Source organism: Cyprinus carpio, chromosome B22 (assembly GCF_018340385.1).
Source record: "Cyprinus carpio isolate SPL01 chromosome B22, ASM1834038v1, whole genome shotgun sequence".
Taxonomy (NCBI): Eukaryota; Metazoa; Chordata; class Actinopteri; order Cypriniformes; family Cyprinidae; genus Cyprinus; species Cyprinus carpio.
Genome location: NC_056618.1, coordinates 34169168 through 34195840, shown reverse-complemented (window position 1 = coordinate 34195840; position 26673 = coordinate 34169168). Strand labels below are relative to the sequence as shown.

The 26673-nt window shown below is 35.2% G+C and overlaps 1 protein-coding gene across 4 annotated transcripts; it reads left to right on the top strand.

Moving 5' to 3' along the window:
* The first annotated feature begins 235 nt into the window (after positions 1-235).
* LOC109047426 (serum response factor-like) lies at positions 236-24047 on the top strand. 4 transcript variants are annotated; one of them, XM_042749686.1, is made up of 8 exons: positions 236-1237; positions 6391-6657; positions 13315-13567; positions 14679-14843; positions 16283-16384; positions 16469-16678; positions 16820-16896; positions 21777-24047. In XM_042749686.1, the coding sequence occupies exons 1-8, from the start codon at positions 788-790 to the stop codon at positions 21864-21866; spliced, it is 1614 nt and encodes a 537-aa protein (XP_042605620.1). In that variant the 5' UTR covers positions 236-787; the 3' UTR covers positions 21867-24047. The 4 variants fall into 4 exon arrangements, with proteins under 4 accessions (XP_042605620.1, XP_042605622.1, XP_042605621.1 ...); XM_042749687.1 differs by having other exon boundaries at positions 239-1237; positions 16469-16660; XM_042749688.1 differs by lacking the exon at positions 14679-14843.
* The last annotated feature ends 2626 nt before the right edge of the window (positions 24048-26673 follow it).

Below are 26673 nucleotides of genomic sequence, written 5' to 3'. Positions count from 1 at the left end.
CCATTCCTCGTCAGAAACTGTGTATTTATGTCGTTAATACTACCGTTAGGGTCTAAGGTCCAGGAGAATTTGCTACTAGGTCGCGGTGCATGACGTCAACCATTTCTGTCGGCCAAATTAGATTCGAACCAATCACAGAGTCGGAGAGGTTTGCGTAACCAATCGCAGCGCAGCGCTGTGACTCACCATACATGGACAGCCATGGCCATATAAGGAAACATCGCCTCGCTTTATTTGGAGGAAAGTAGATCTTTAGGCGAACGACCTCGTGAGATGAATTCCCTAAATAAGCGTGCTATTAGCAATTATATAGTTTCAGAAAACATTAAACATTAAACACGACCGAAATATAGTCGTTCATGTGTTAAAAGGGACTAATGTTACGCGATACTGACGTTACTGCAGGTAACTAGTTCTGTACGCGGAGGCACATTGAGGCACGGTCGCGATTCGTTGTTTCCAAATGTGGCAAGCGCGGCGTAAGTTCACTTGAGGTTTGATTGATGGACCGTAGGCGGAAACTATACGCTTGTAAACTTTGTACGATGGTCGTGAGGGGCTAGTTTTGGAGGTTTGTTTTTGGAAATCACGAGCTGCCTGAATCGCGGCTTTCAAACAGACAGATAAATCCGTCCTCAAACTCCAGACCCCGCGCGTTTTGTGTGCTAAAGGGAGCTAATGTTTCCTAGCCTAGCATATGTGAGGTAAGTTCGGAGTCGAGGGACGCGATCTGCTGGGTTTGATCTGGGATCTGCTCGGATCTCTGCACCTAAGTTACCGCGGGGCGATGTTAGGGGGAAACGGGATGGCCAGAGGGGCTGGGCGCTCCGGTAACGGCGCGGGATTGACCCCTCTACAGGTGGGCAGTACATCTGGGGCTCTGGGGGCGGTAAACTCTGCCATAAACCTGCCTGACGGCGGCAGGTACGACGACAGGCCGTCGGTGGAGGCTGTGCTGAGCGGCTCCGACGGAGACTCGGACTCCGGGGACGATGAGGAGAGTCCCGCGGTGGACAGGAGAGGGGTGAAGCGGGAGAGGAGTGAGATGGAGGTCGGTGTATCCTCGGGATCTCACGCGGGACTGTCGGCGGGATACGGAGGGGTTTCCGCCGGGGTGGCCGGCGCTAAACCGGGCAAGAAAACGCGAGGACGGGTGAAAATTAAGATGGAGTTTATTGACAACAAGCTGAGGAGATACACGACCTTCAGCAAGAGAAAGACTGGCATTATGAAGAAGGTAACGTTACGCTCAGCCAGCACACATGTGTGCTTGTGCCTCCTACTGCTAGTCAAGAATTAGCTAGAGGTAGTATTAAACAAGCAACATCATTACTACTCCAATACTAGCACACCAGTATACTGACACAGGTATTCTACTAATATTACATTACAGTACTGATACTAGTTTCACTAGGTTTAAATTACCATCATTATTCTAATACTGCAGTAATAGTACCACTGCTGCTAGTGTTATACCACTGCTAGTGCTATCAAGTTACTACTAGTAGTGCTCTAGCAATATACTGTATTGTACACTACAAGATTTAAATGATTATGCTGATTCTAATATTGTAGAAATACTAGTACAGCCAGTTTTAGATGATTATACTGATTCTAATACTGTAGAAATACTGATGTCACTTTTATTGTTATTGTACTGATTCTAATGCTATAGTTATACTATTATTACTACTGTAGAAATACTAGTACAACCAGTTTTAGATGATTATACTGATTCTAAAACTGTAGAAATACTAATGTCACTATTATTGTTATTGAACCGATTCTAATGCTATAGCTATACTATTATTACTACTGTAGTACTACTGTAGAAATACTAGTACAACTAGTTTAAGATGATTATACTGATTCTAATACTGTAGAAATACTGATGTCACTATTATTGTTATTGTACTGATTCTAATGCTATAGCTATGCTATTATTACTACTGTAGAAATACTAGTACAACCAGTTTTATATGATTATACTGATTCTAATACTGTAGAAATACTGATGTCACTATTATTGTTATTGTACTGATTCTAATGCTATAGCTATACTATTATTACTACTGTAGTACTACTGTAGAAATACTAGTACAACCAGTTTTATATGATTATACTGATTCTAATACTGTAGAAATACTGATGTCACTATTATTGTTATTGTACTGATTCTAATGCTATAGCTATATTATTACTACTGTAGAAATACTAGTACAAGCAGTTTTAGATGATTATACTGATTCTAATGCTGCAGAAATACTAATATCATAGTATAATACTGATTTTAATACTGTAGCAATACAGGTGATATCATTAGTTTCTATTCTGATTTAGTACTGTAGAAATAGTAGTATCATTAGTTTTATATTGCTACTATGATTGTAATACTGTAGAAATTCTAGTCACTTGAATTGCACTGATTGTAATACTTTAGCAATACTGGTATCACTAGTTGTATGTTGATTCTGATTTTAATACTGTAGAAATACTGGTTTCACCAGTTTTATATCTATCTAATTCTTAAGAAATACTAGTGACACTAGTTTCATACTGCTACTATGATTCTAATACTGTAGAAATATTAGTATCACCAGTAATATCATTATACTGATTTTAATAATGTAGCGATACAGGTATCAATTGTTTTAGGCTATATCTATTCTGATTTTAATACTATAGAAATACTAGTGTCACTAGTAGTATAGATATAATTAAATGTAAACAGGTATGCACTTCTGTGCTGCTACAGGTATTTTGAACAATGCAACTTAACTTGTACAAAAAAGTTGTGCGGATCCAGCAATCGGAGCATTTGAAAGTAAATTACTGGTAAGTTTCAAATAAATAAAACAGTCTTACATTAAAATAAAAATGTTAAATTTAAATTAAACATAAAGTACTCTTAAAGTAAACTGTACTACAACAGGTATACTACGCACTGCAGTGCTCTTAGTATTTTATTTTAATTATTATTTTTCATTCCATGTAGTTCCAAGGCAGTTCTATATCACCGTATTAATGCACTGCTTTAATTGATGCTCACACATACACCACTCGCACATAAACACAGTGAGAGGAAGAGAGGGTGGAGATTGCAGATCGCACTGCGCACACACAGAAACTTATTGCCGGTGCTGCCCCGTGACTTTTATTAATAAAACAACATGATACTAGATCACTACATTATCTTCCTCAGCAACAAGGTAAATTCTAAGTAAATAAACATCTTCATTGTTTGTAGAGAGAGATGCTCAGATGCAGGTAATTCACACTCAGTGCCCCTCTGGCCAACAGTCATCTCTCTCTCGATTGATAATGCATTCAAATAAATGTGGTCTTACCGCACTATTTCATCTCTGTATCTGATTTAAAGCGGGAAGAAAGCTGGAGCTAACGAGCCGTAACTGACAAAAATAACCGTCACTTTTACCCTTCTAGTTAAATATTGCGCTGCTTAAATCATAAACAGCTTTAAGTTGTCAATTTCAATTTCAAAGGATTTTAGAAAAAAACCCAACACCACCATCTAGTGGACTGTAAAGAAATTAATTTTGTTATTTTACCAAATAGTAAAATAAAAGATCGATACATACTTTCCGTACATATATACATAAATAACTTCCAAAAAAAAAATAACCAATCCATTATCTATCTACTTCCCCCACCCACACCGCTTATCTAATACCTAATAAGTAAAAAAACAGCGTTTGTGAGCGGAGCGCTGCTTTGTGTACAGCCGTTAGCGGAGAAACTTCTGTCTCTCCCTCTCTAAAAACGTCTCCTGTTTTAAATGAATTTGCATTTATATTGAATTTCGGCAAAGGATTGCTCATAATTCTACTGATTCCTGCAGATATTTCAACATGAAAGACGGAATGTATCAATCGCAACAAAAAATGAAAGAATCATTCGACAGATGACGGAATGTATCATTTGCATGTGTTTTTGAGTCTTGCAATTTTAAACATTCAAGTGCTCAATTCAGTACTTGCGCGCTCTGTGACTATGAGACCCTTTCTGTGAGCCGCCTCACACCCAGAGTGCGCACACATAGAGACGCATCTGAGAGTGCGCACCTTTGCACGTAAACGGCCAAATACATACAAAAATATGTCAAAGTGCCCGTCTTGATGAGTATTCATGTAAACAGTCGATTTATACTAAACATTGTTGGTATTCAGGCTATCAAGTTAATGTAAACAGTTGAGAAACAAAACTTACGTGTTACAGTTTGATCCATACATGAGGTCTTAAAGAGACAAAAACCTAAATAAGCCTGCAGCTGTCTTTCATTAATGTTCATTTATACATTGAAGACTAACCAGTGTTGTTTTAAAGTTAAATAGATTATTCTGTTTCTGTGGTATTTCTGTACCGGAATATAACTGTTAAACCTACCTGAAAAACTTAAAGCACAGTGCATTTTAGTTGTATCTTGTTATTGTATTTGTTTGTAACAATTTTAACGAATGCGATTGTCATGCGCATCTTGTCAGTAAAGCCAGTTCTGTGATTAGTAGTAAATCTCCATCACGTGCTTTCAGATGGAGCAGCATTTACTACACGGAGCTGTAGTTCACTGACAAGCTACACAAAATCCCGTTCATAATCGCAGACGATTTAATCGCGTGATTATGAAAGCAGTTTGCGTAGCTTCTCGGTGAACTACGGCTCTGTGTAGTAAATACTGCTCCATCTGAAAGCACGTGAAAATACCACATTTAACAACGTTTTTACTCCAAACTCACTTCATAACGTCAGTCAAGTGTTTGAAATAAATACTTCTGTGAGATGTGATGCTTCTTACACAGAATAAGGCACGCAACATATTTCATAGTATTCTAAGCAGTGATAAAGGTTATGTCGATTAGCATTGTATTATTTTTATTATAATAAAAATTATAGTAAGACAAACTCAGATAATCCATATATTGTCGTAGTCGTGTGTTTATTAGTCACTAATTTTACAAAATTTCAGTATTCGGTACCAATACCAGTGAAAATCCATGGTTCTCGGCTCCAATTTCGGCTCCGAAGCAAAACACAAAAACATGCCAATTCAATTTTTTTACTATACTTTCATTTAATCCAAACTGTGTACATATGTAGTTTTAAAGGGCTTTTAAATTTTAAAGCCAAGAATAACAACTAAGTCAGAGAACTGCTTTTCTGACTGATATGACACAAACAATGTTAACCATTTGTACATTCTCTAACACGCGTATTTTAGATTCACAATTCATTTAAAAGCCTCTGGTGTGTAAAAATAATAAATATCATCATGTCTTCATGTTTTTTACCTTAATAAAAGTTATAGGAGCATTAAATAGTTAATAAAGAAACTTCATTCTAATGCTCATTATATTAGCGTTAGCCACACTTATGCTAACGATTAACTACTCTAATAAATCTTCTGTTTATTCAGCAACCAATAGGGATTTCCTGGGTTTCTTCTGTGAGGTGTACTTGGAGTTTCAGCGCGAGATCGCCCTCTGGCCTTTGGATGGAGATTTACTGCTGATCACAGAACCGAGTTTCACTGAAAGATACTCATGGCAATCACAGCTTCTGCCTAAACGCGTTTTATCGCCTTTTCGATTTAATTTAGATTAATCGTGCAGCCCTACGTACTAGTACTGTGTCATTACTTGCACCATATAAATTTGCTGATGCTACTGTACTAATAGTATTACTGCTATACTGATACTCATCGTAAACCAATACTGATACTATTATAACCATACTATTTAACATGCAAGTTAACTAATACTAGTTCTATAGCACTAAACGGGTACTAGTTTACTGTTGTGTTTACACCACACCATTATTACACACATTTCAACAGCAAAGACCCTAACAACACTCACTGACTGTGAGCAGCTGAGGTCTGACACGTCTGACAGTGACTCAGTTGAAGGTAGTTTCCACATCTGCTCTGACTCATTTGTCATTGCTCACTCGATTGTCATTCGTTCCTGTCTCAGCAGAAATAGTCCTGATGCCGGATCAGGTTACTGCAGCGCTAGACATTATTAATATATCTGCATATCTTGAGAACTGGCCTAGATGCAGAAGTCGGGCACGGAGGGTGTAATGACAACCTGCAGTAGGCCACAGGTGACCTTCAGGAACATGTGACGGGCTTCTCTGGTATCCGTGGCTCAGTAGTTGCAATTAGTTGCACTTCTTACCAGTTCATTAATCTGCACACAATATTCAACCACACAACATTTGTGACAATTCCAAGATGTTTGTCACCATTGTCCAATCAATCAGTGTCAAGTTTACTACAAGTTTGCTGTCACTTATCAATCTGTGTCTGCTGGTCATGGAAACCTCACTCTAATACAGAAGGGCTCTGGCTTTTCCTCTCAATATTTCCAGGCTTACGAATTATCCACCTTAACGGGGACGCAAGTTTTGCTCCTGGTTGCCAGCGAGACGGGCCACGTCTACACGTTTGCCACGCGGAAACTTCAGCCCATGATCACCAGTGAAACGGGTAAAGCCCTGATCCAGACCTGCCTGAATTCCCCTGATTCTCCACCCCGTACGGACCCTTCAACAGACCAGCGGATGAGTGCCACCGGATTCGAGGAGACGGACCTCACCTACCAGGTCTCAGAGGCTGATGGTCTCACAGAGCCAAAGGTACATACTTTCTGGTACATATTTTCAGTGAAGTAGTCGATGCTATGGTCATAAATTAGGGTGTGCTTGTTTACAAGACATGATGACAGGCTGTATGTATTTTACTAAGGATGAATTCTTGTGTTTATTATAGTACAATTGGAGTACAACAGGCCTCAGAACATGTGTTGAAAGTTGCTAAACATTTAAACTTTCAGGATGCGTGGAATAACAAATTGAATGCTTTTCACCAGATGCTTTTCTTTAGAGGTGTTCATTTAGGATCTATTATTTTGTTCACAACCGTTAAATGGCACACAACAGTTCTCAAGTTGTTTTTTTATTTTGAGTAACTTGGTAGAAAAAGATTGAAACTTGTTAACTTGATAAAGGCCGAAAAAAAAAAATCTTTCAAGAAGGTGCAAAAAATTGTGTGGATCAGAAGCTCTTCTTTAGGGGTGTTCACTTAGGACACATTCTTGTTCACAAGAGCTAGATAAAGCACAATGGGTCTCAAGACATGATTTTAAAGTTTAATTTGGTGGAAAAGTTGAAACGTGTTAGTTTGATGTTCAGGACACGCAGCACAAGAAATAGTGAGAATCAAATGCTTGTCATTAGGTCCACTCACTTAAGACACAGTTTTGTGTTCACAATAGCTGGCTGGAGAACAATGGGTTTTGAGTTGTTTTGAAAGTTGGTAGAAAATGTGGTCAATTTTTTTTTAAACTTGCTAATGTGATGCATCAAAAAAAAAACTTTCAGGATGCATGTTGCAGTGTTGCATGGACTAGATGTTTTTCTTTTGGGGCGTTTGCAATAATTATCTAAAGTACAACAGGTTTTGAGATGTGTTTTGGTAGAGTTGGTAGAAGTTTTGGTAGAAAAACATTGAAATTTGTTAATCTGATGCATCATCTTGGTCAGAGCACAACCGGTCCCAAATTTTTTATTTTTTTTTTAAGTTTAACTAAGTTGGTAGAGAAGTTGAAACTTAATTATTTAGATCATTTGACATCATCTTAAAAATTGTTCTGGACAATTTATTTGAATCAATCAATGTTCAGTAGGGGTGCTCACTTAGGATGCAATCTTGTGTTCACAATAGATGGCTAGAGCACAATGTATTTTGAAAGTTGGTATAAAATTTGGTTGAAAAATGTTGAAACTTGTTCAATGTTAAAAACATTCAGTATGTGTGGCACAACATTGTGTGGACTAGATACGTTTTGAAACTTGATAGAAATTTAGTACAAAAAAAAACATTAAACTTGTTATTTTGATGCATCATCTTAAAAATATTCAGACACATCATGCAAAAAATGGCATTCTTGTGTTCACAATAGCCGGATGGAGCACAACGGGTCTCAACTTTTGTTTTTAAAGTTTAACTAAGTAGGTAGAAAAGTTACACCATCTTGATACACGACACAGCAAATGATGTGAACCAAACGCTTTTTATTAGGGATGCTTACTTGGGACACAGTCTTGTGTTAACAGTAGTTGGTTGGAGCAAAGTGGGTTTTGAGACCTTTTTTTGAAAGTTTGCAGAAAACGTAGTAGATAAAGTTGAAACCAGTTGGATACTTGGATGAAATTATGGATGTATTATTAAAAACAAACTTTCAGGACATCCTTTATTGTTCCGTAGTCTATCATTTGAGTGGAAACTTACTCCCATTCTCGAGTTTCTTGACCTTTGCAGGTCTCGGTTTTCCAGACTACAATAGTGTGTTTTAACGTTGAAAGAAATCATGCACGGCTTTCCCACAAAGCCCCTGTTGGACGATCTGCATACACCAGTTTTGCCCTCATTTAAGACTGTTAACATCACCCCAATCATGTCTTGTTTGGCAGCGTGTATTATTCACAGTGTCCAGCTCTCATCGATAAGGATTAGATGCTGTCTGCATGTCCTTATATGGTCTGGTTTTCCCAGAACACTTTCTTGGCTCATGGCTGATCACATTCCGTATAAGCTGCAGCTGTTTTCAAATTTGGATGACATACCCCCCCACACTCCCCTTTTCCCTACTGATTTAGGGCAAGCAGTGAGTGAGCATGCAAAGATTAGAAACCCGAATCTCTGTTTACGAAATTGCTTTAAAAAAGCATCTTGTGGAGCTGATGGCAAGCTCATCATATAGTGCATGTTTTGAAAAGTCGTCATGGGAATGGGATCCCTCTTTCCAAGTTTGATGGCTCACAAATGCTCCAGGGCTCTATGACACAGACTGGTTTTCGGTTACAGATGCTGAATATGTCAGAAGTCCCTGCAGTTTGGTAGTGAAATGGACCGTGTGTAACAACACCTAAGAGTCTTTTTCAGTAGGACCAATTCAGTTTGGAAGGATGACGACTTTTAATTTATGAAGCTTTTCCATCAACTGAAACAATCAAATATACTCCAAATACAATTGTGGTGAGGTATTCATGTAAGAAATGTGGATTGTTTTTGCAGTGAAATATAATATACGCTCAAAAATTTTGAAGAATGTTGATAACCAAAAAGTTGACGGTAGCCATTGACTTTCATAGTATGGACCAAAAATACTGTGGAAGTCAATGGGTACCATCGACTACTTGGTTACCAACATTCTTCAAAATATCTTCTTTTGGCCATTCTTTTCTAAAGATGACAGAAAATCATACAGGTTTGGAACAACATGAGGATGAGTAAATGAAAACATACATATCAACTTTGGGTGAACTATCCCTTTAAGTGTCCTGTATAATTGGACTCAAGTGAAGTCTTGTATTCTGACATGTTTATTTATCATGTCTGCATTCTGAAGTTTTGCTTTAATAGATATAAATACAATTTGTTTAAATAAATTCAGTTATTAAAATTTTTTATATCATAGTGTAACAACTTGTTTTTAATACATATTTATTCCCTAAACCCAGTCTTTTCCCAAAGTCGATAATTAGCGATTAATCACATCCAAAATAAAAAATTTCGTTTACATAATATACGTGTGTGTTTTGTGTATATTTATTATGTATATATAAATACACACAATCTGTATATATTTTGAAAATATTTACTCACACACAAAAAAACACACACAAACAAACACACACACACAAACACACATATATATATATATATATATATATATATATATATATATATATATATATATATATATATATATATATATATATATATATATATATAATTTATATTACAGATAAATATATTGAATATATAAACATAACATTTTCCTTAAATATATATGTGTGTGTGTGTGTGTGTGTATTTATATACTGTAGACATAACAAATATACAAAATACACACACATGTAACATTAAATCAGATTAAGCACTAATTATCGTTAGCACTACTTGTTACAGTTAGGGATATGCCGGTATCAAATTTTCATGTTGCGATTAATTGATCATGTTTTACCACGGTATGCGGTATTATCATGGTATTGAAATTAAGTTTTAAAAAAGTGGACATAATACAGTAACAACAGGTAAAATAACTTTTTTCTTATAACAAAAATAACTGAACATTTAAATGCAATAAAGCAATACAAAAAATATATTTAAAATTAAAAATTTTACACCGATTAAAGTGCAAAAGAACTTTAAAGACCCATAGGTATCACTTTACAATAAGACCTCATTAGTTAACCTTAGTTAATGCATTAACATTCACAATGAGCAATAGCTACATTTGCTACAGAAGTTACTAATCTTTGTTAAAAAATACAAGTCTTAGCTCATGTTAGCTCATTAAATAACACAGTTGCAACTTTCGATTTTAACAAACGTGTTATTAAATATTGGAATACCTAAGATTAATGAATGTTCAGAAGAATTTTTCATTGGCAGTTTGGTAACTAATGAACCCTAATGTAAAGTGTTAATGAACAATAAAGAATCAAAACACTTTCAAACAATATCTAGGACATGTTATAGTCCAGATTAAAATGGAAAACAAATTATGGAAATATATAAATATTATTTTATATTATTTAAATGTTTAGAAAGTAGCAGCTGCTTTTATTTATGGGGTTTCCAGGGTAAGGGGCTGCATTTTCTGCAGTTTAGCGCCATCTGCTGTCAGAGAGTGAATGTGCTTTCATTCAGCGCGTCTCTCACGGTGTCCCTCCATGTGCTTCTTGTGCGTGCTTGTTTACATCAGAGTTCACACGGGTCTTTAAAGCAGCATACAAACGGTGTTGTGCATTTTGACCAGCAGATTGGGAAAAGTATTCCTTAAAATGCATTTCAAATTCTGAATAATTTGTAATATATAATTATTCTCGGTATTTGGAAGTGCCCACGATAACAATATCGTGCATATTCATTACCACGATATATCGCATTACCAAATACAATCAAAAATAAAAAAACAGTACAGTTTAAAAAGTTTAAGGTTAGTATTTTATTGTATTATTTTTTTTTTTAATAAATTGAAGATCATGTGACACTGAAGACTGGAGTAATGATGCTGAAAATACAGCTTTGATCACAGGAATAAATTACAGTTTACAATATATTCACATAGAAAACACTTTCTACAGTGTAATAATATTTCACAAAATTTATGGTTTTACTTTTTTTTTTTTTTTTTTTTATCTAATAAATGCTGAGCAGAAGAGACTTCTTTCAAAAACATAAAAAAAAAAAAAACGTACCAAATCCAATCTTTTGACAGCAGTGTATTTAATCGTGTAGTGTACTTTCACGATTCATCAGATTCGCTACACAGTGATCGGTTATGAGCTGTGTATTTGCAGTCTTTGTCGTGCCCTTCTTCTGAAGGAGAGCAGGAATCCCTCGGTGTTGCTCAGGGCACAGGTCGTCCCCGTGTCGTAGATCTGGCGGCGCTCTCTCGCGGTGTGGACACCTGTTTTCCTGTGAAGGCAGCTGCCGTTCTCGGGATCCTCATGACACACTTGCCCTCATCACACAGTTGTTGCCACAGGCTCTGCCGCGATCAATCAGGCCTGCGCCGCCACTGGAAAACTCTGGAATAAATACTACGATAAATGCTTTTTGGGTTTGTCTTGAAAGTTCTCCTGAAAATGTGTCGTCTTAAAGGGACAGTTGATCCAAAAATAAAATCTGCTGTTTACTCGCTCCTACACTAAAGATCTTTTGAAGAAAGTTTCAGCTGTTTTTGTTCATATTATGATTTTCATTTATTATTAATAATCGTATCTTTTGGTTTGTGTCCATTGGGTTTCAGATAAATACATTACAAATGCTAAAGTGAGATGAAGTACCTTTTATTTGTGAAGTATTTAACTGACTGGATTATTAGATGGGCGTTATTACATTATGTAATATATAAATATGGCGCTACAGTACTACTTTTTTTTTTTTAATACTCCTTAATTTGCACATTAATTGACTGCTTTTCATTGATTTCCACCACAGGAGTTTCATAATCATTATTCATGAGCAAAGCCTTCACTCGTAGGATGTTGTGAATATTAAGCCAGTTTTTAATATTATAGAATATTTTGTTGTATCTTTTAAACTTTAGATGTGATTTTTAAAAATGTATTTAATTTATTCATTTGAAGCTATTGTGTATTATTTATTAAGAATAAATAAAAATAATGCAAACAATTAATAAGTAAATAAATAAACCAAAAATAATATGAATAAATATTAAGATAAAATGATAAATAACAATATATTAAGATATGATTTTTAATATATTTATTATTTGTTAATGTTATTATATAACATGTATAATAGTAAATAAAAATAATAAATAAACTAAAAATAAATATAAATAATTAAAATAAGATGATAAATAAAAACAAATAATATATTAAGATATACTTTTTGTGTATTTTTTATTTTTGTTCATTTCTAATATTATTTTTTATTAATAATAAATAAAAATAAGTAAAAAATTAAAAAAATAAATATGAATGTTAAAATAAGATGAAAAATAAAAACAATAAAATGAATAAACAAAAAATGTAGATATAATTTTTTAATGTCTTGTTTTTTTTTGTTCATTTTTAATGTTATTAATACTAAATGAAAAGAATACAAAATGAATAAGTAAATATTAATTATGATTCTTTTATTTAATTTTATTTTTTACAACAAATGCCAGTTTTAGCATATCTGAAATTAATAAATAAACAAAAAATTTTGATTTTTTTTATTTTTTATTTTTATTTATTAATACTAAATAAATAATAATACAAAGTTAATAAGTAAATAATTTATATTTTATATATATTTTTTCCAACAAATGCCAGTTTTAGTATATCTGTGGTGTGTTGTGACCAAAAAGAACATTGATTGTCGCCCTAAATTTGTGTTCCTAAAATATTTTAACAACAGTTAGTTTCCATTAGTATGGTCACATTAGTTAGCGTAAATAAATGCATTAACTAATATGAACTAAATATAAGCAGTACATTTGATAGTTTTTATTAATATTCAACGGTAATAAGCATGAATTATTAAAAGTTAATAAAAATACTAAAGTTGTTAGTCCATGTTTGCTTAGGTTCCTTATATAATATTGACACAATCAACTTACAGTTTTAATAATGTGTTAGTAAATCCTAAAGTTAACATCAAGAATGATACATTTTAGAAGTGTTTTTCATTGTGACTGATAAACTAACATGTTAACAAATGGAAGCTCATTGTCAGCGGTGGTTTTATTACTGTCTGTGCTGTTGCAGGAGATGATCAAGCCGACGTTCACGGCTGCCTCTGTACCCGGAGGAGGCACCAGCACCAACAGCACCACCACACAGTCGTCGGCCTCGTCCTCTCCCTCCTCGTCCTCCGTCTCCATGCACACCTCCAGCAGCAGCTGCTGGCCGGTGGCCGCCGGGATGAACGCTCAGAGCGTCTCCAGTGCGAACGGGACGGTGCTCAAGAGCTCTCCGGCGGGGGTCATGCAGCTGCCCAGCGGATTCACGCTCATGCCAGGTGAGGCTCCTCGTCAGTCACTCATTCGCTCGTTTGATGCATGATATTTTTCTCACTTTCACACATTGAGGCTTATTTAACTCTCCAGAGGGGTTTTGCATGATGCTCTGCATCGGCTTGCATGACGTCTTTGTGTTTGTGCACACAAACTTTTTTGCTTGCATGTCTGCATACTTTGAATTCTGCTTTCCACTGATTCGTCTATGTAAAGGCCTATTCACATCAAGAGTGATGCAAAAAATACTTGACTCATAGAGAAACTTGACATGACATAATGCTAATTTAAGGCATGAGAAAATCATTTTCACAAGAACCAACATTTTGATGATCAAAGATGAGTTTTAAGGGTCAAATGTTATTCTGCGTGCTTAAGATGCATTTTTTTTTTTTTCTACATGTTATCTTAAGGGTGTTTCTCATTATTTTAATTTTAGTTTTAGTATGACATAATACCATTCATATTTAAATTTTTTTATAATTTATAGAAGAAACCAATCTGGTGTATAGTTGACATTTGAGGCTTAATACTATAGAAAAGCACTAAAAGTTTCTCAGTTAAGAGAGTTTTTAGCTTATTTCATATGCAGCTGCATCAAACAATGGTATAAACATCATTCAATGTAAACTGTGATAATCGTAATTAATAATCGCAATTACAATTTCAAGAGAATAATCGACAATTATGATTTTTGTGATAATCGTACAGCCCCACTATAGGGGACTTTAAAAATCTCTTGGTATGTGGAAAAAAAAAACTTTGGAAATGTAAATGTATTGCAAAAAAATTTACGCATTTTTAAAATCTGTGTATTCTCGCATCTGTTATTTATTTTTGACTGATGGTTACACCACTTGACATTTTTACATGTTTTTTTTAAATAGTATAAAAGCTTTTTCAAAAACCATCAAACCGACACAAATACTAATATTACATTTCTAATTGCCATTTGTATTAAACTAGATTCAAACTAGATTTAAAAAAGATCATCTCATTTTACGATGTGAAGTCTTGCCTGGTCAAAACCTTGCGGTGACTAGGCCTGGAGCGGGCGAGTGTTTGGTGCGTGCCGCTCTGCTTGGCTTGCTGAGGGTGTCGCTGTGTGTCCCGCAGGCGCTTCTCTTCCTCCTGGCACACACACTGTTCCTCTCAGTCAGCTGCAGACACACTCTCTGGCCATACAGTGTCCACAGACGCAAACCAGCAGCAGCAGCAGCTCCGCCGCCGCACACACACAGGCCACGCTCTTCCGCCTGCCGGCCGCGGTCTCGCTCACAGGTCAGTGCTTCTTCACACTCTCCGTGAACTCTCTGTGCTCCACGACCTGTCCTGCATGCTACAGCGCTCTCAAATGTGCTTGTCATAGGCGTTTGGTCTTACTCTTACACAACAAACAAGTGACAATTTGAAATTGTTATTATTTGAAAATTGAAAGCTCAATGTATGAATTATTTTAACTTTGTGTGAATTTTACTCTAATATTACATCAGTTTTGGTTCATATATTACGTGATTATTTATTAGATGAACAATATTTGTTACTAAAATTAATAAAAATCATTTGCACACAGCTGTTTAGGGTAGTGCACAAGTCCATATATATATATATATAAAAATTGTTGCAATTTCTTTTTCATATGGTCATGTTTTTAAGCCCCTTTATTATTAAAAATAATTGTTTAGCTTTGTTTTCATTGCATTTTTAGTAATTTTAGTATTTCTAATTGTATTCATATTTGTAACTATTGAAGTTCGTTAGGGCAACATGTATCATTTGTTTGGGTTTTCATCTAATATTTTAAGCACTTGTTAGCTTTATTTACTACATTTATTTCGGTTTTAGTAATGTTTGTACTTATTTCAGCTAGTTACCAAGGCAACCTCTCTATTTGTTTTTTTTTGTTTCTAAGTTTGTTTTTCATCAAATACTTAAAGTACACTGCACAAAATTATTTTCTTAGTATTTTTGTCGTTTTCTAGTATGAATATCCAAACATTTTTGAATTAAGATGCATTTATTTTACAAGTGAAGTGATTTAAGATATTATGTCTTGTTTTCTGAAAAAAATGTCAATTTTATTAGTTTTTGCGTAAAACAAGCAAAACTATCTGCCAGTGGAGTAAGAAAAAATCTTGTTTTATCCTTTGAATTAAGATTTTTTTTCTTACCCCATTAACAGATATGTTTGCTCTCTTTAAGCAAAAACAACAATTCTGATGTTTTTTTTTTTTTTGTTTTTTTTTTAGAGAACAATACTTAATATCGTAAGTCATCTAACTTGTAAATGCATCTTGATTCAAGAATGTTTGGATATTTATACTAAAAAACAAGACAAGAATACGAAGTAAGAAAATAATTTTTGCAATGCATTTAGCTTTAATTTTTATATATTCAGTTTTAAATCTAGTTTAAGTTTTAGTTACTGTCTTGTTGGTTTTATTTTTTATTTTTTTAACTTTCCTTTTGTGCTTAAATTTTTTTTATTTTATTTTAGTTTTGGTTATTTATGTACTTCAATTTATACTTACTTATTTAAATAAGTTTGCAAGGCAACATTTCTAACTTTTTTTCTTCCAAGTTTACATTTGCCAATATTTATTTTCATTTCAGATTTATTTCATTTAATAGTTAGATTTTGACCATGTTCCATTGATTCGCGCATGTAACTATGGGCAGTATGAAGTGCACTGAGGATGTGTCTGTGGTTTGTGTGTCAGGTGGTGCGACGCCTCAGCAGTTACAGGCCATCCAGGTCCACCCCAGTCCTCAGAGCAGTGACAGCAGTCCCGAGATCAGTCAGACCTCCACCAGCTCCACTGGTACTCACAGCATCACCCTTGTGACGCACAGATACTGCTCTGATCAATGACTTCAGTAAGACGTCTCCTCTGTCTCTCCCACAGCAAGCCACACCGCTACGATAGTCACGTCCTCAGTGCCTTCTTCAGTGGCAGGTCACATGATGTACCCTGGAGCGCACGTCATGTACGCTACATCCTCCTCTACCCTTGCCGACGGGGGTCTGACTCTGCTCAATACCTTCCCACAAGCCCCCGCTGCGATGCACATGTCCCACACACAAGCCCAAGACTCAGGTCCGGCAGACGGTCACAGTGTGTGTTAATGTCTCGCTTTAAGATGCACGGATAGTCTTTAAACAACTTTGAAAAGTCAGGAACTTATGCTAATTCTGATAATGACGAACTGTAATTCCATTGTTACGAGGCTCTTTGTTTTGTTTTGGTCGTGTTTAGGTGCAGTTCCCCAGATGTTTTTCACGGGACCTCCTGGAACTGTACAGATCCCAGTTTCAGCCGTTCCACTACATTCGGTAATATAGTTAACAATAAAAAAATAATGCTCTCTTTGTACTTTGCCTCACACAGTTTTCCGCTGGAAATGTTTTGCATTGTTGTATCCAAAAGTTTTATGGGTTTTGTTTGTGAGTAGCTTCTGAAACAGGCCTATTAATGTTCTAGTTAGTAGAATTTCTTTTCTTTTTTTTTTCTTGAATCACATCTTTTCTCATAATATTTTTTTTTTTTCTTGTTTATTCAAAACTTCACAATATTAAGCTTTTTCTAAAAAAAAAAAAAAAAATATGCCTTTATTCTCAGAATAGAAAAATGTAATTTTTAAAGTGCCCCTATTATGGATTTTTGAAAATGACCGTTCATGCAGTGTGTAACACAGCTCATCCTGCATGGTTTTAAATCTGAAAGTGCACAGTGTATAAAGTTATTGTCTCTCAAAAGAAAGAGTTGAATTTGAATCATTTAAACAAGTCATTTTTAAAACGAATACCAAGCCGTTTCACATTGGTCAACATGAAACATTAGCATATCACCCGCCCACTTGTTGGTCTTTTCACGTTGGCTCTTTAAAACACTGATTTTATTCTCATATTGTTGCGACTTTATTCTCGTAAAACAAAACATAACGACTGTATTTTCATAGCATTTTACTTTTATTCTTGCAATGTTTTGACAAATTTTGTAACGTTATGATAATGTTTTAAAACAAATTTTGTACTCATAACATTACGATTTTATTGTCAAACTGTACAACTTTATTTTTAAACTACTGTGACTGTTGTTGTAATGTTATATTTATTCTCATAACAGCGGCTTTGTTCTTGTAATGTTACAAGATTGTTCTCAAAACATTGCGGTTTTATTTTACAAACAGTGCTGTTATTCTCAAAACATTTCAGCTTTTTCTTCTAGTAATGTTTTAACATTCTTGTAACATTACTCTTCGAATTAGTTTTGTTCTTTTTACATTACAACTTCATTCTCAAAGAGTATGACTTGACCCCTTAAGCTAGTTTCTTTCTATGTGTAATGTTAGGTCTTTTGTCTCATATCAACACCTTTATTCTTGTAATGTTACATCTGTATTTAAAAGTTACTGCATTATTCATGTTACATTGCCTTTAATCTTGCAACATTAGGCTTTTGCTCTCGTTATGTTATAACTTTATTCTTGTAACGTTAGGCTTTCACTCTCGTTACGTTATAACTTTAATCCTTGTAATGTTAGGCTTTCGCTCTCGTTACATTATAACTTTAATCCTTGTAACGTTAGGCTTTCGCTCTCGTTACATTATAACTTTAATCCTTGTAACGTTAGGCATTTGCTCTCGTTACGTTATAACTTTAATCCTGTAACGTTAGGCTTTCGCTCTCGTTACGTTATAACTTTAATCTTGTAACGTTAGGCCTTTCGCTCTCGTTACGTTATAACTTTAATCCTTGTAACGTTAGGCTTTGCTCTGGTTATGTTTTGACTTTAAACTTGTAACGTTAGGCTTTCGCTCTCGTTACGTTATAACTTTAATCCTTGTAACGTTAGGCTTTCGCTCTCGTTACGTCATAACTTTAATCCTTGTAACGTTAGGCTTTCGCTCTCCTTACGTTATAACTTTAATCCTTGTAACGTTAGGCTTTGCTCTCGTTATGTTATAACTTTATTCTTGTAACGTTAGGCATTTGCTCTCGTTACGTTATAACTTTATTCTTGTAACGTTAGGCTTTCGCTCTCGTTACGTTATAACTTTAATCCTTGTAACGTTAGGCTTTCGCTCTCGTTACGTTATAACTTTAATCCTTGTAACGTTAGGCTTTCGCTCTCGTTACGTTATAACTTTAATCCTTGTAACGTTAGGCTTTTGCTCTCGTTACGTTATAACTTTAATCCTTGTAACGTTAGGCATTTGCTCTCGTTACGTTATAACTTTATTCTTGTAACGTTAGGCATTTGCTCTCGTTACTTTATAACTTTATTCTTGTAACGTTAGGCTTTGCTCTCGTTACGTTATAACTTTAATCCTTGTAACGTTAGGCTTTCGCCTCTCGTTACGTTATAACTTTAATCCTTGTAACGTTAGGCTTTTGCTCTCGTTACGTTATAACTTTAATCCTTGTAACGTTAGGCATTTGCTCTCGTTACGTTATAACTTTAATCCTGTAACGTTAGGCTTTCGCTCTCGTTACGTTATAACTTTAATCCTGTAACGTTAGGCTTTCGCTCTCGTTACGTTATAACTTTAATCTTGTAACGTTAGGCTTTCGCTCTCGTTACGTTATAACTTTAATCCTTGTAACGTTAGGCTTTGCTCTGGTTATGTTTTGACTTTAAACTTGTAACGTTAGGCTTTCGCTCTCGTTACATTATAACTTTAATCCTTGTAACTTTAGGCTTTCGCTCTCGTTACGTTATAACTTTAATCCTTGTAACTTTAGGCTTTCGCTCTCGTTACGTTATAACTTTAATCCTTGTAACGTTAGGCTTTCGCTCTCGTTACGTTATAACTTTAATCCTTGTAACATAAGGCTTTGCTCTCGTTACGTTATAACTTTAATCCTTGTAACGTTAGGCTTTCGCTCTAGTTACGTTATAACTTTAATCCTTGTAACGTTAGGCTTTTCTCTCTCGTTACGTCATAACTTTAATCCTTGTAACGTTAGGCTTTCGCTCTCGTTATGTTATAACTTTAATCCTTGTAACGTTAGGCTTTGCTCTCGTTACATTATAACTTTAATCCTTGTAACGTTAGGCTTTCGCTCTCGTTACGTTATAACTTTAATCCTTGTAACGTTAGGCTTTCACTCTCGTTACGTTATAACTTTAATCCTTGTAACGTAAGGCTTTGCTCTCGTTACATTATAACTTTAATCCTTGTAACGTTAGGCTTTCGCTCTCGATACATTATAACTTTAATCCTTGTAACGTTAGGCTTTAGCTCTCGTTACGTTATGACTTTATTCTTGTAACGCTATGCTTTCGCTCTCGTTACGTTATTACTTTAATCCTTTTAACGTTAGGCTTTCGCGCTCGTTACGTTATGACTTTATTCTTGTAACGTTAGGCTTTCGCTCTCGTTACGTTATAACTTTAATCCTTGTAACGTTAGGCTTTAGCTCTCGTTACGTTATAACTTTAATCCTTGTAACGTTAGGCTTTAGCTCTCGTTACGTTATAACTTTAATCCTTGTAACGTTAGGCTTTCGCTCTCGTTACGTTATAACTTTAACTCCTTGTAACATAAGGCTTTGCTCTCGTTACGTTATAACTTTAATCCTTGTAACGTTAGGCTTTCGCTCTCGTTACGTTATAACTTTAATCCTTGTAACGTTAGGCTTCGCTCATTACATTATAACTTTAATCCTTGTAACGTTAGGCTTTCGCTCTCGTTACGTTATAACTTTAATCCTTGTAACGTTAGGCTTTCGCTCTCGATACGTTATAACTTTAATCCTTGTAACGTAAGGCTTTTGCTCTCGTTACGTTATAACTTTAATCCTTGTAACGTTAGGCTTTCGCTCTCATTACGTTATGACTTTAATCCTTGTAACATTAGGCTTTCGGTCTCATTACGTTATAACTTTAATCCTTGTAATGTTAGGCTTTGCTCTGGTTACGTTATGACTTTATTCTTGTAACGTTAGGCTTTGCTCTGGTTACGTTATGACTTTAAACTTGTAACATTAGGCTTTTGCTCTCGTTACGTTATAACTTTAATCCTTGTAACGTTAGGCTTTCGCTCTCGTTACGTTATAACTTTAATCCTTGTAACGTAAGGCTTTTGCTCTCGTTACGTTATAACTTTAATCCTTGTAACGTTAGGCTTTCGCTCTCATTACGTTATGACTTTAATCCTTGTAACATTAGGCTTTCGGTCTCGTTACGTTATAACTTTAATCCTTGTAATATTAGGCTTTCGCTCTCGTTACGTTATAACTTTAATCCTTGTAATGTTAGGCTTTGCTCTGGTTACGTTATGACTTTATTCTTGTAACGTTAGGCTTTGCTCTGGTTACGTTATGACTTTAAACTTGTAACATTAGGCTTTTGCTCTCGTTACGTTATAACTTTAATCCTTGTAACGTTAGGCTTTAGCTCTCGTTACGTTATGACTTTATTCTTGTAACGTTAGGCTTTGCTCTGGTTACGTTATGACTTTAAACTTGTAACATTAGGCTTTTGCTCTCGTTACGTTATGACTTTAATCTTGTAACATTAGGCTTTCACTTTCATAACGTTATGATTTTATTCTTATAAAATTATGCCTTTGTTCTTGTAATGTTACGAGACTGTTCTTAAAACATTGCAGATTTATTCTTGTAATGTTACCATGATTCTTGTAACGTTATTCTGATATTTTCAAAACAATGTTGTTCTCAACATTACGACTGTGACTTTAATCTAGTAATGTCATGTCTTTATTCTAAAAACAACGACTTTATTCTTGTAATGTTACATTCTTATTCTTTAAATGTTACTGCTTTCTTGTAACACAATGCCTTTAATCTTGTAACATTAGGCTTTTACTCCCGTGATGTTATGACTATTACTATAACATTACACCTTTGTTTTTGTAATGTAACAAGATTGTTCTCAAAACATTACGCCTTTATTCTAGTCACACTATGCCATTATTTCCAAAACGATCTTTTATTCTTATAATGTTTTGACATTATTCTCACTACGTAACATTTGTATTTGTATTCACAACGATTTTGTTCTCGACTTTTCTCAAAACATTCTAACTATTCTTATAATGTTGTGACCACTCTTTTGATGTGGCACTAAAACGCAATAGTATGACTGACAGTTATCAAAGTGCTGTTTATTCACTTGTAACTGCACATATGCTTATGAAGACGGATAAGAGTGCGCAGTAATTCAGTTTTGGTTCTGTTTTTTCAGATGTTAATAAACCAGCAGCCCACCGGTAGCAGCAGCGCCACCCTCACAGAACTGCGGGTGGTGAATCTGGACAATCCCAAAGGAGACTGACCCGTAAAGCACGCGGCCGGTGTGACCGTCCACTCACACTGATATTCCAGGGATCACTCATGCCATGCAATCAGACTGCCATTATATTTATTACTGCCTTCTCGCTGCGTGGGACATGCGTCAATAATGAGGTGTGATAATGACGATTGAAGGATGATCACATCTCCTCACGGACTCGTTTTGGTGGGTGGTGTGATAATGGATGTTTTTTTGTTCACGCGCATCTATACTTCAGGATTTCATAGAGACGTGTCTGCACTGTCGCTTCTGGGACTTCACCTGTTTTTGATGAAAGATCTTGTTCACTTTCAGTAAATCCAAACCTCTTCGCTGTACAACAGTTGAAGGATCTTCAGTTCAATCTTTCTTTCTTTCAGGAACGCCTCTCTTGATCTGATTTGTAATTAATTTTTCTTTGGAGGTCAAAAATGGATTCTTTCCAGAATTTATGTTGTGAAATCAGCCTATTGGTATAGTTTCAATGGCGGTTTGTGTGATATTTATCGCTTTAAGGAATGTTTCACTCAGAAAGGACAATTCTTTTTGTCCAACCTTCTGTCCATTTAAATAAATGGTGACTGATGCGGACGAGCTCCAAGTACCACCTTTTTATAAAATTATTATTATTTTTTAGTCATTTTTAGAGCTCAATAGCACCCGTTCCCATTTATAAGCATCATCAGACTTGGAAAGACATGAGGGGGAGGAAATCATGAGTGAACTTGCTCTAAAAGTAATGCTGGATACTCTTGCACTGCCATCAACATTCACTAGGGGCTTCATGTACAGTTTGAATTTATAATTTCTTAAAAATACAATTTTTCATCCTCATCACTTTCTCTGTGGCCTTTGTTATTCACTTGACCCTTCGCTGGGAGTTTGATTGACAGGCGATCTGACCAATCATAATGCCAAATCTGCCATTTTGTCTGACAAACAAACAAACCAGAGTAGATTAACGTCGGTAGACTTGAACTTGAAAAAGTGTATTGATGTTTTTCTGCGGTTGAAACAAGATACCTTCTGATGTTCATTCATGTTTATTTTGTGCTATAACTAGTAAATATGAAAAGACGTTCATGTGCCGCTTGATCTGAGGCGCTACAGCGATCTCTCACGACAAATTAAAGAGCCACAAAATGGTATTTATGGTTTGAATTTCTTAAATTACAAAATTCAAAAGCTAAGACATTGTTTCTTCCCAACAGTAACCTGCTGTGTCTTGTCTGTCGGCACGTTGTTAGTTTCCTCTTTGCTCCGCCATGCATTTTTGACACTGTGGGGGCAAGTCTTTGCCGAAGGCTCAATTACAAGTTATAGGAAACCCTAAAATAAATCGATTATTTCTGTGTGCTGCTATAATTTGGATTTAAACATGATCCGTACTGCAAAAATGTAGGAAAAAGATAGCATGTCATTCCATGTTGTAATGCTGTTCCAAACTATGCTGTACGTATCAATAGCTGGAGTTTAATCTAAGTGTCAGAAGTCGACTCTTCTGCTCCAAAGGCTTCACGTGCTTTCACTTTTTATGATGCTGTAAGAGAAAAACACTGACTTGCATTTGCACTGCATGACAACGTACCGAAAACAGCGGTGCTGCGCAATCACAGGTGAATAAATGATGTGGATTGTGCTCCCATGGCTTATTTAGTTTACGTGATTGATCTGCTACTAGGTACTAGAATGGCATTTTTTTTTTTTTTTTAAACAACTTATTTTAACTAAGTTAAATCAAAAGTAGTAAAAGTGTTTATATGTGCACCCATATATTAATATTGTAAGTTTTTTCTTTAATTTGTCACCTTAATTGTATATTTTTTGAATATTTCATCTGGATTTCTCACGACATCCAAAGGGCTGTAAATCTCAACGTGTGTATACGATTCCTTTGGTTTTTCTCCACAGATTTCACTCATTCAGACTGCAAGTTTGGACCATAAAGCCTTTTTCTCGTACTGTTAAACCGATTTCAATGGACCACGGCGATACCGAGTTTCAGGAATGCATAGTCTCTTCTTTTTGTGGATTTTTAGTTTGTGGATTTGAGCACAACATTTTGACCTGTTTGACCCACGCAAACCGGATAACGAATGAAAAAAAGACATTGTGGGATTTATGAAGCAGCCAGAACACAAGTATTTGACTCTTTTATTCAGTATTAATGCGTTTTAAGTCCAGGGGAAGACTTTTTGAGTTGTTTATTATATTCTTGGGTGAATTTCATGAATGCTTCTAAGAACTTGTCCAGGTCATATTTCACTCCCATCTAAAAGGAAAAAATTATTTTGCGTAAAGTTTTAAAGGAAAAGTTCACCTAAAATGTGTAATTTGCTTAAAATGTATTCATGCTCAGGTCATCCAAGATGTAGATGAGTTTGTTTCTTCATCAGATTTGTAGAAATGTAGCACTGCATCAGTGTCTCATCAATGGATGCTCTGCAGTGAATGGGTGCCGCCAGAATGAGAGTCCAAACAGCTGATAAAAACATCACAATACTCTACAAGTAATCCACACCACTCCAGTCCATTAATTAATGTCTTGAGAAGAGAAAAACTGTGTTTGTAAGAAACAAAACATCCTCTCATTCTGACGGCACTCATTCACTGCAGAGCCTCCACTGCTGAGCAAGTGATGCAATGCTACATTTCTCCAACTCTGATTTTGGGTGAACTATTCCTTTATTTTTTATTTTTTGTCTTAAGACATTTTAAACCACATTTTTGCTCTGTTCTGATTCAGATTTTTATTTTATTTTCTTTATAAAATGATAAATTATAAGGTGGTTAGATATTGTTAGTATAGCTTTTAATTAATGAAAAATATATTTTTACTGTACTACAATAATAGCAATCACCTTTTGGAAGTATTTATATTAGGAATCCACAAGGAATATTTTCACAATGCAAAAAACAATGTTAGTGTTATTGCTTTATGTTAAGTGTTATTCTCATTTTTAATTTTGGAGTGAAATATGACCTGTGTTTGACCGTCTTTATATCGGCTGTTATAGTATGAAATTGTGTAAACACTAGAAGAAAGTGTTGAATGTACCATACTGTATATGGCTCTTAATGTACATAATCTGATTTCTGACTTTAACAAACTGTAAGTAGTTCATATGGCTGCGTTTGAAATTGAAATGCTTCTGCGCCCTGGATATAGTTTTAATGTGAAGCACAGACGTCTGTCAGTGCTGTTTTCTTCTTTTTCTTTTTTCTTTCCTTTAGCACAGTGTAACCAGTCGTGGATGAAACTTTGCTTTATGTTCATTATCTTCTACAGTGCCATTTACTGAAGAATTAGGTTTGTTTTGTTAGATTGTTTGTTTTTGTATTACATGCTGGTTAAGTTTTAATTTGATTAAAATTTAAGTTGATATTACGAACAATGAAAGCGAAATCCTGTTTGAACCACTAATACATACTTGTGAAAGAAATGCTGTAATTATGTATAGAGCTTTCTTTTGTAATAAAAGAAAGGTTTGAGAATAATTTTACACAAGCTGGACATCAGTAAGTTCACTGTACATAGTATGCAAATGTTTGCTTCTAACTATATTTAACACAATTTGAATACTGTATACCAAAATGCGATGCACTTGACTTCCCGATTCAACCTTACAGTTAGTATCTGAATGTTATCAAATTTGCGTGTTAGTAATGACACCCAAAGAATAGTGTTAGAATGGTTCACCCAACAATTTATATTAGCTAAAAATATATATCCTCAGGCCATCCAAGATTAGGATGAGTGTGTTTCTTCATCAGATTTGGAGAAATGTGTCATTACATCACTTGTTCACCAATGGAAGTGAATGGGTGCCGTCAGAATGCAAGGCCAAACAGCTGATAAAAACATCACAATAATCCACAAGTAATCCACACCTCTCCAGTCCATCAGTTAATGTCTTGTGAAGTGAAAAGCTGCATGTTTGTCAGAAACAAATCCATTATGACGTTTTTAACTTTAAACTTCTGGATAAAAAGTCGATAATCCATAAAAACACTTCCTCATTTTGAACAGTTTTTGTCGGTACTTGATATGTGCATATTTCTCTTCTGATTCAGATGCAATGGCTTTTTCACTGAATTGATTAGATTTCACCTGCAAAAATTCACAACAATGGTAAATATGATTGCTTATCCTTCCCAGATAACAAAAAAATGTTCTTGTAAAGTTTTGTTAACGTCCCATTAAGTTAAGAAAACATTTGTTCCTGATTGTTCAAAACGTCCAGGTTAAGTAACCGTTCTTAACTTTTACCACGTAAAGTGAGTATATCAAATCTGATCTGCCAAAAAATGTTACAAAAGTTAGAAATAAAATCACAGCAGCACTTGATGTCAATTTCGTGTCCACATGACATTCAGAAACGGATACAAAAACTCTCCAAACATCAAAAGAATCATACACACAAACATACAAAAGCACAACATCGCTCGGGTCTTAACATGCTTTCCTCACACGCTCGTTATCTGCTGAACTTAGTGTTTATTCAAGTCAGAAAACACGCAACCTAGTGCTTTAACCGATGAAAACAGTGCAGAAATGACCTTGTATGTTCCTGCATAAACAAACTGTGTATTTCACAATTGTGTAAATATGCGAAATGTTGTGAACAGCTCAATTCACTTCAGAAGACTCTGTGTCCAAAAGCTTTGGCAGCTGACTTGATCGATGCTTCATCAGGCAATGACTTCAAACCAGGGGTGTCAAACTCAATTCCTGGAGGGCCACAGCCCTGTAGAGTTCAGAAAAGTGCTATAATAACTCTATGTTATTATTAAATGTTTAACTCATTTC

Bases quoted from the DNA above. Each gene is read 5' to 3' on its own strand.
- LOC109047426 (XM_042749686.1), top strand. From the start codon at position 788: ATGTTAGGGGGAAACGGGATGGCCAGAGGGGCTGGGCGCTCCGGTAAC. The intron at 14,844-16,282 runs GTCAGTGCTTCT...TTTGTGTGTCAG, and splicing joins GGCCGCGGTCTCGCTCACAG to GTGGTGCGACGCCTCAGCAG. The intron at 16,385-16,468 runs GTACTCACAGCA...TCTCTCCCACAG, and splicing joins GACCTCCACCAGCTCCACTG to CAAGCCACACCGCTACGATA.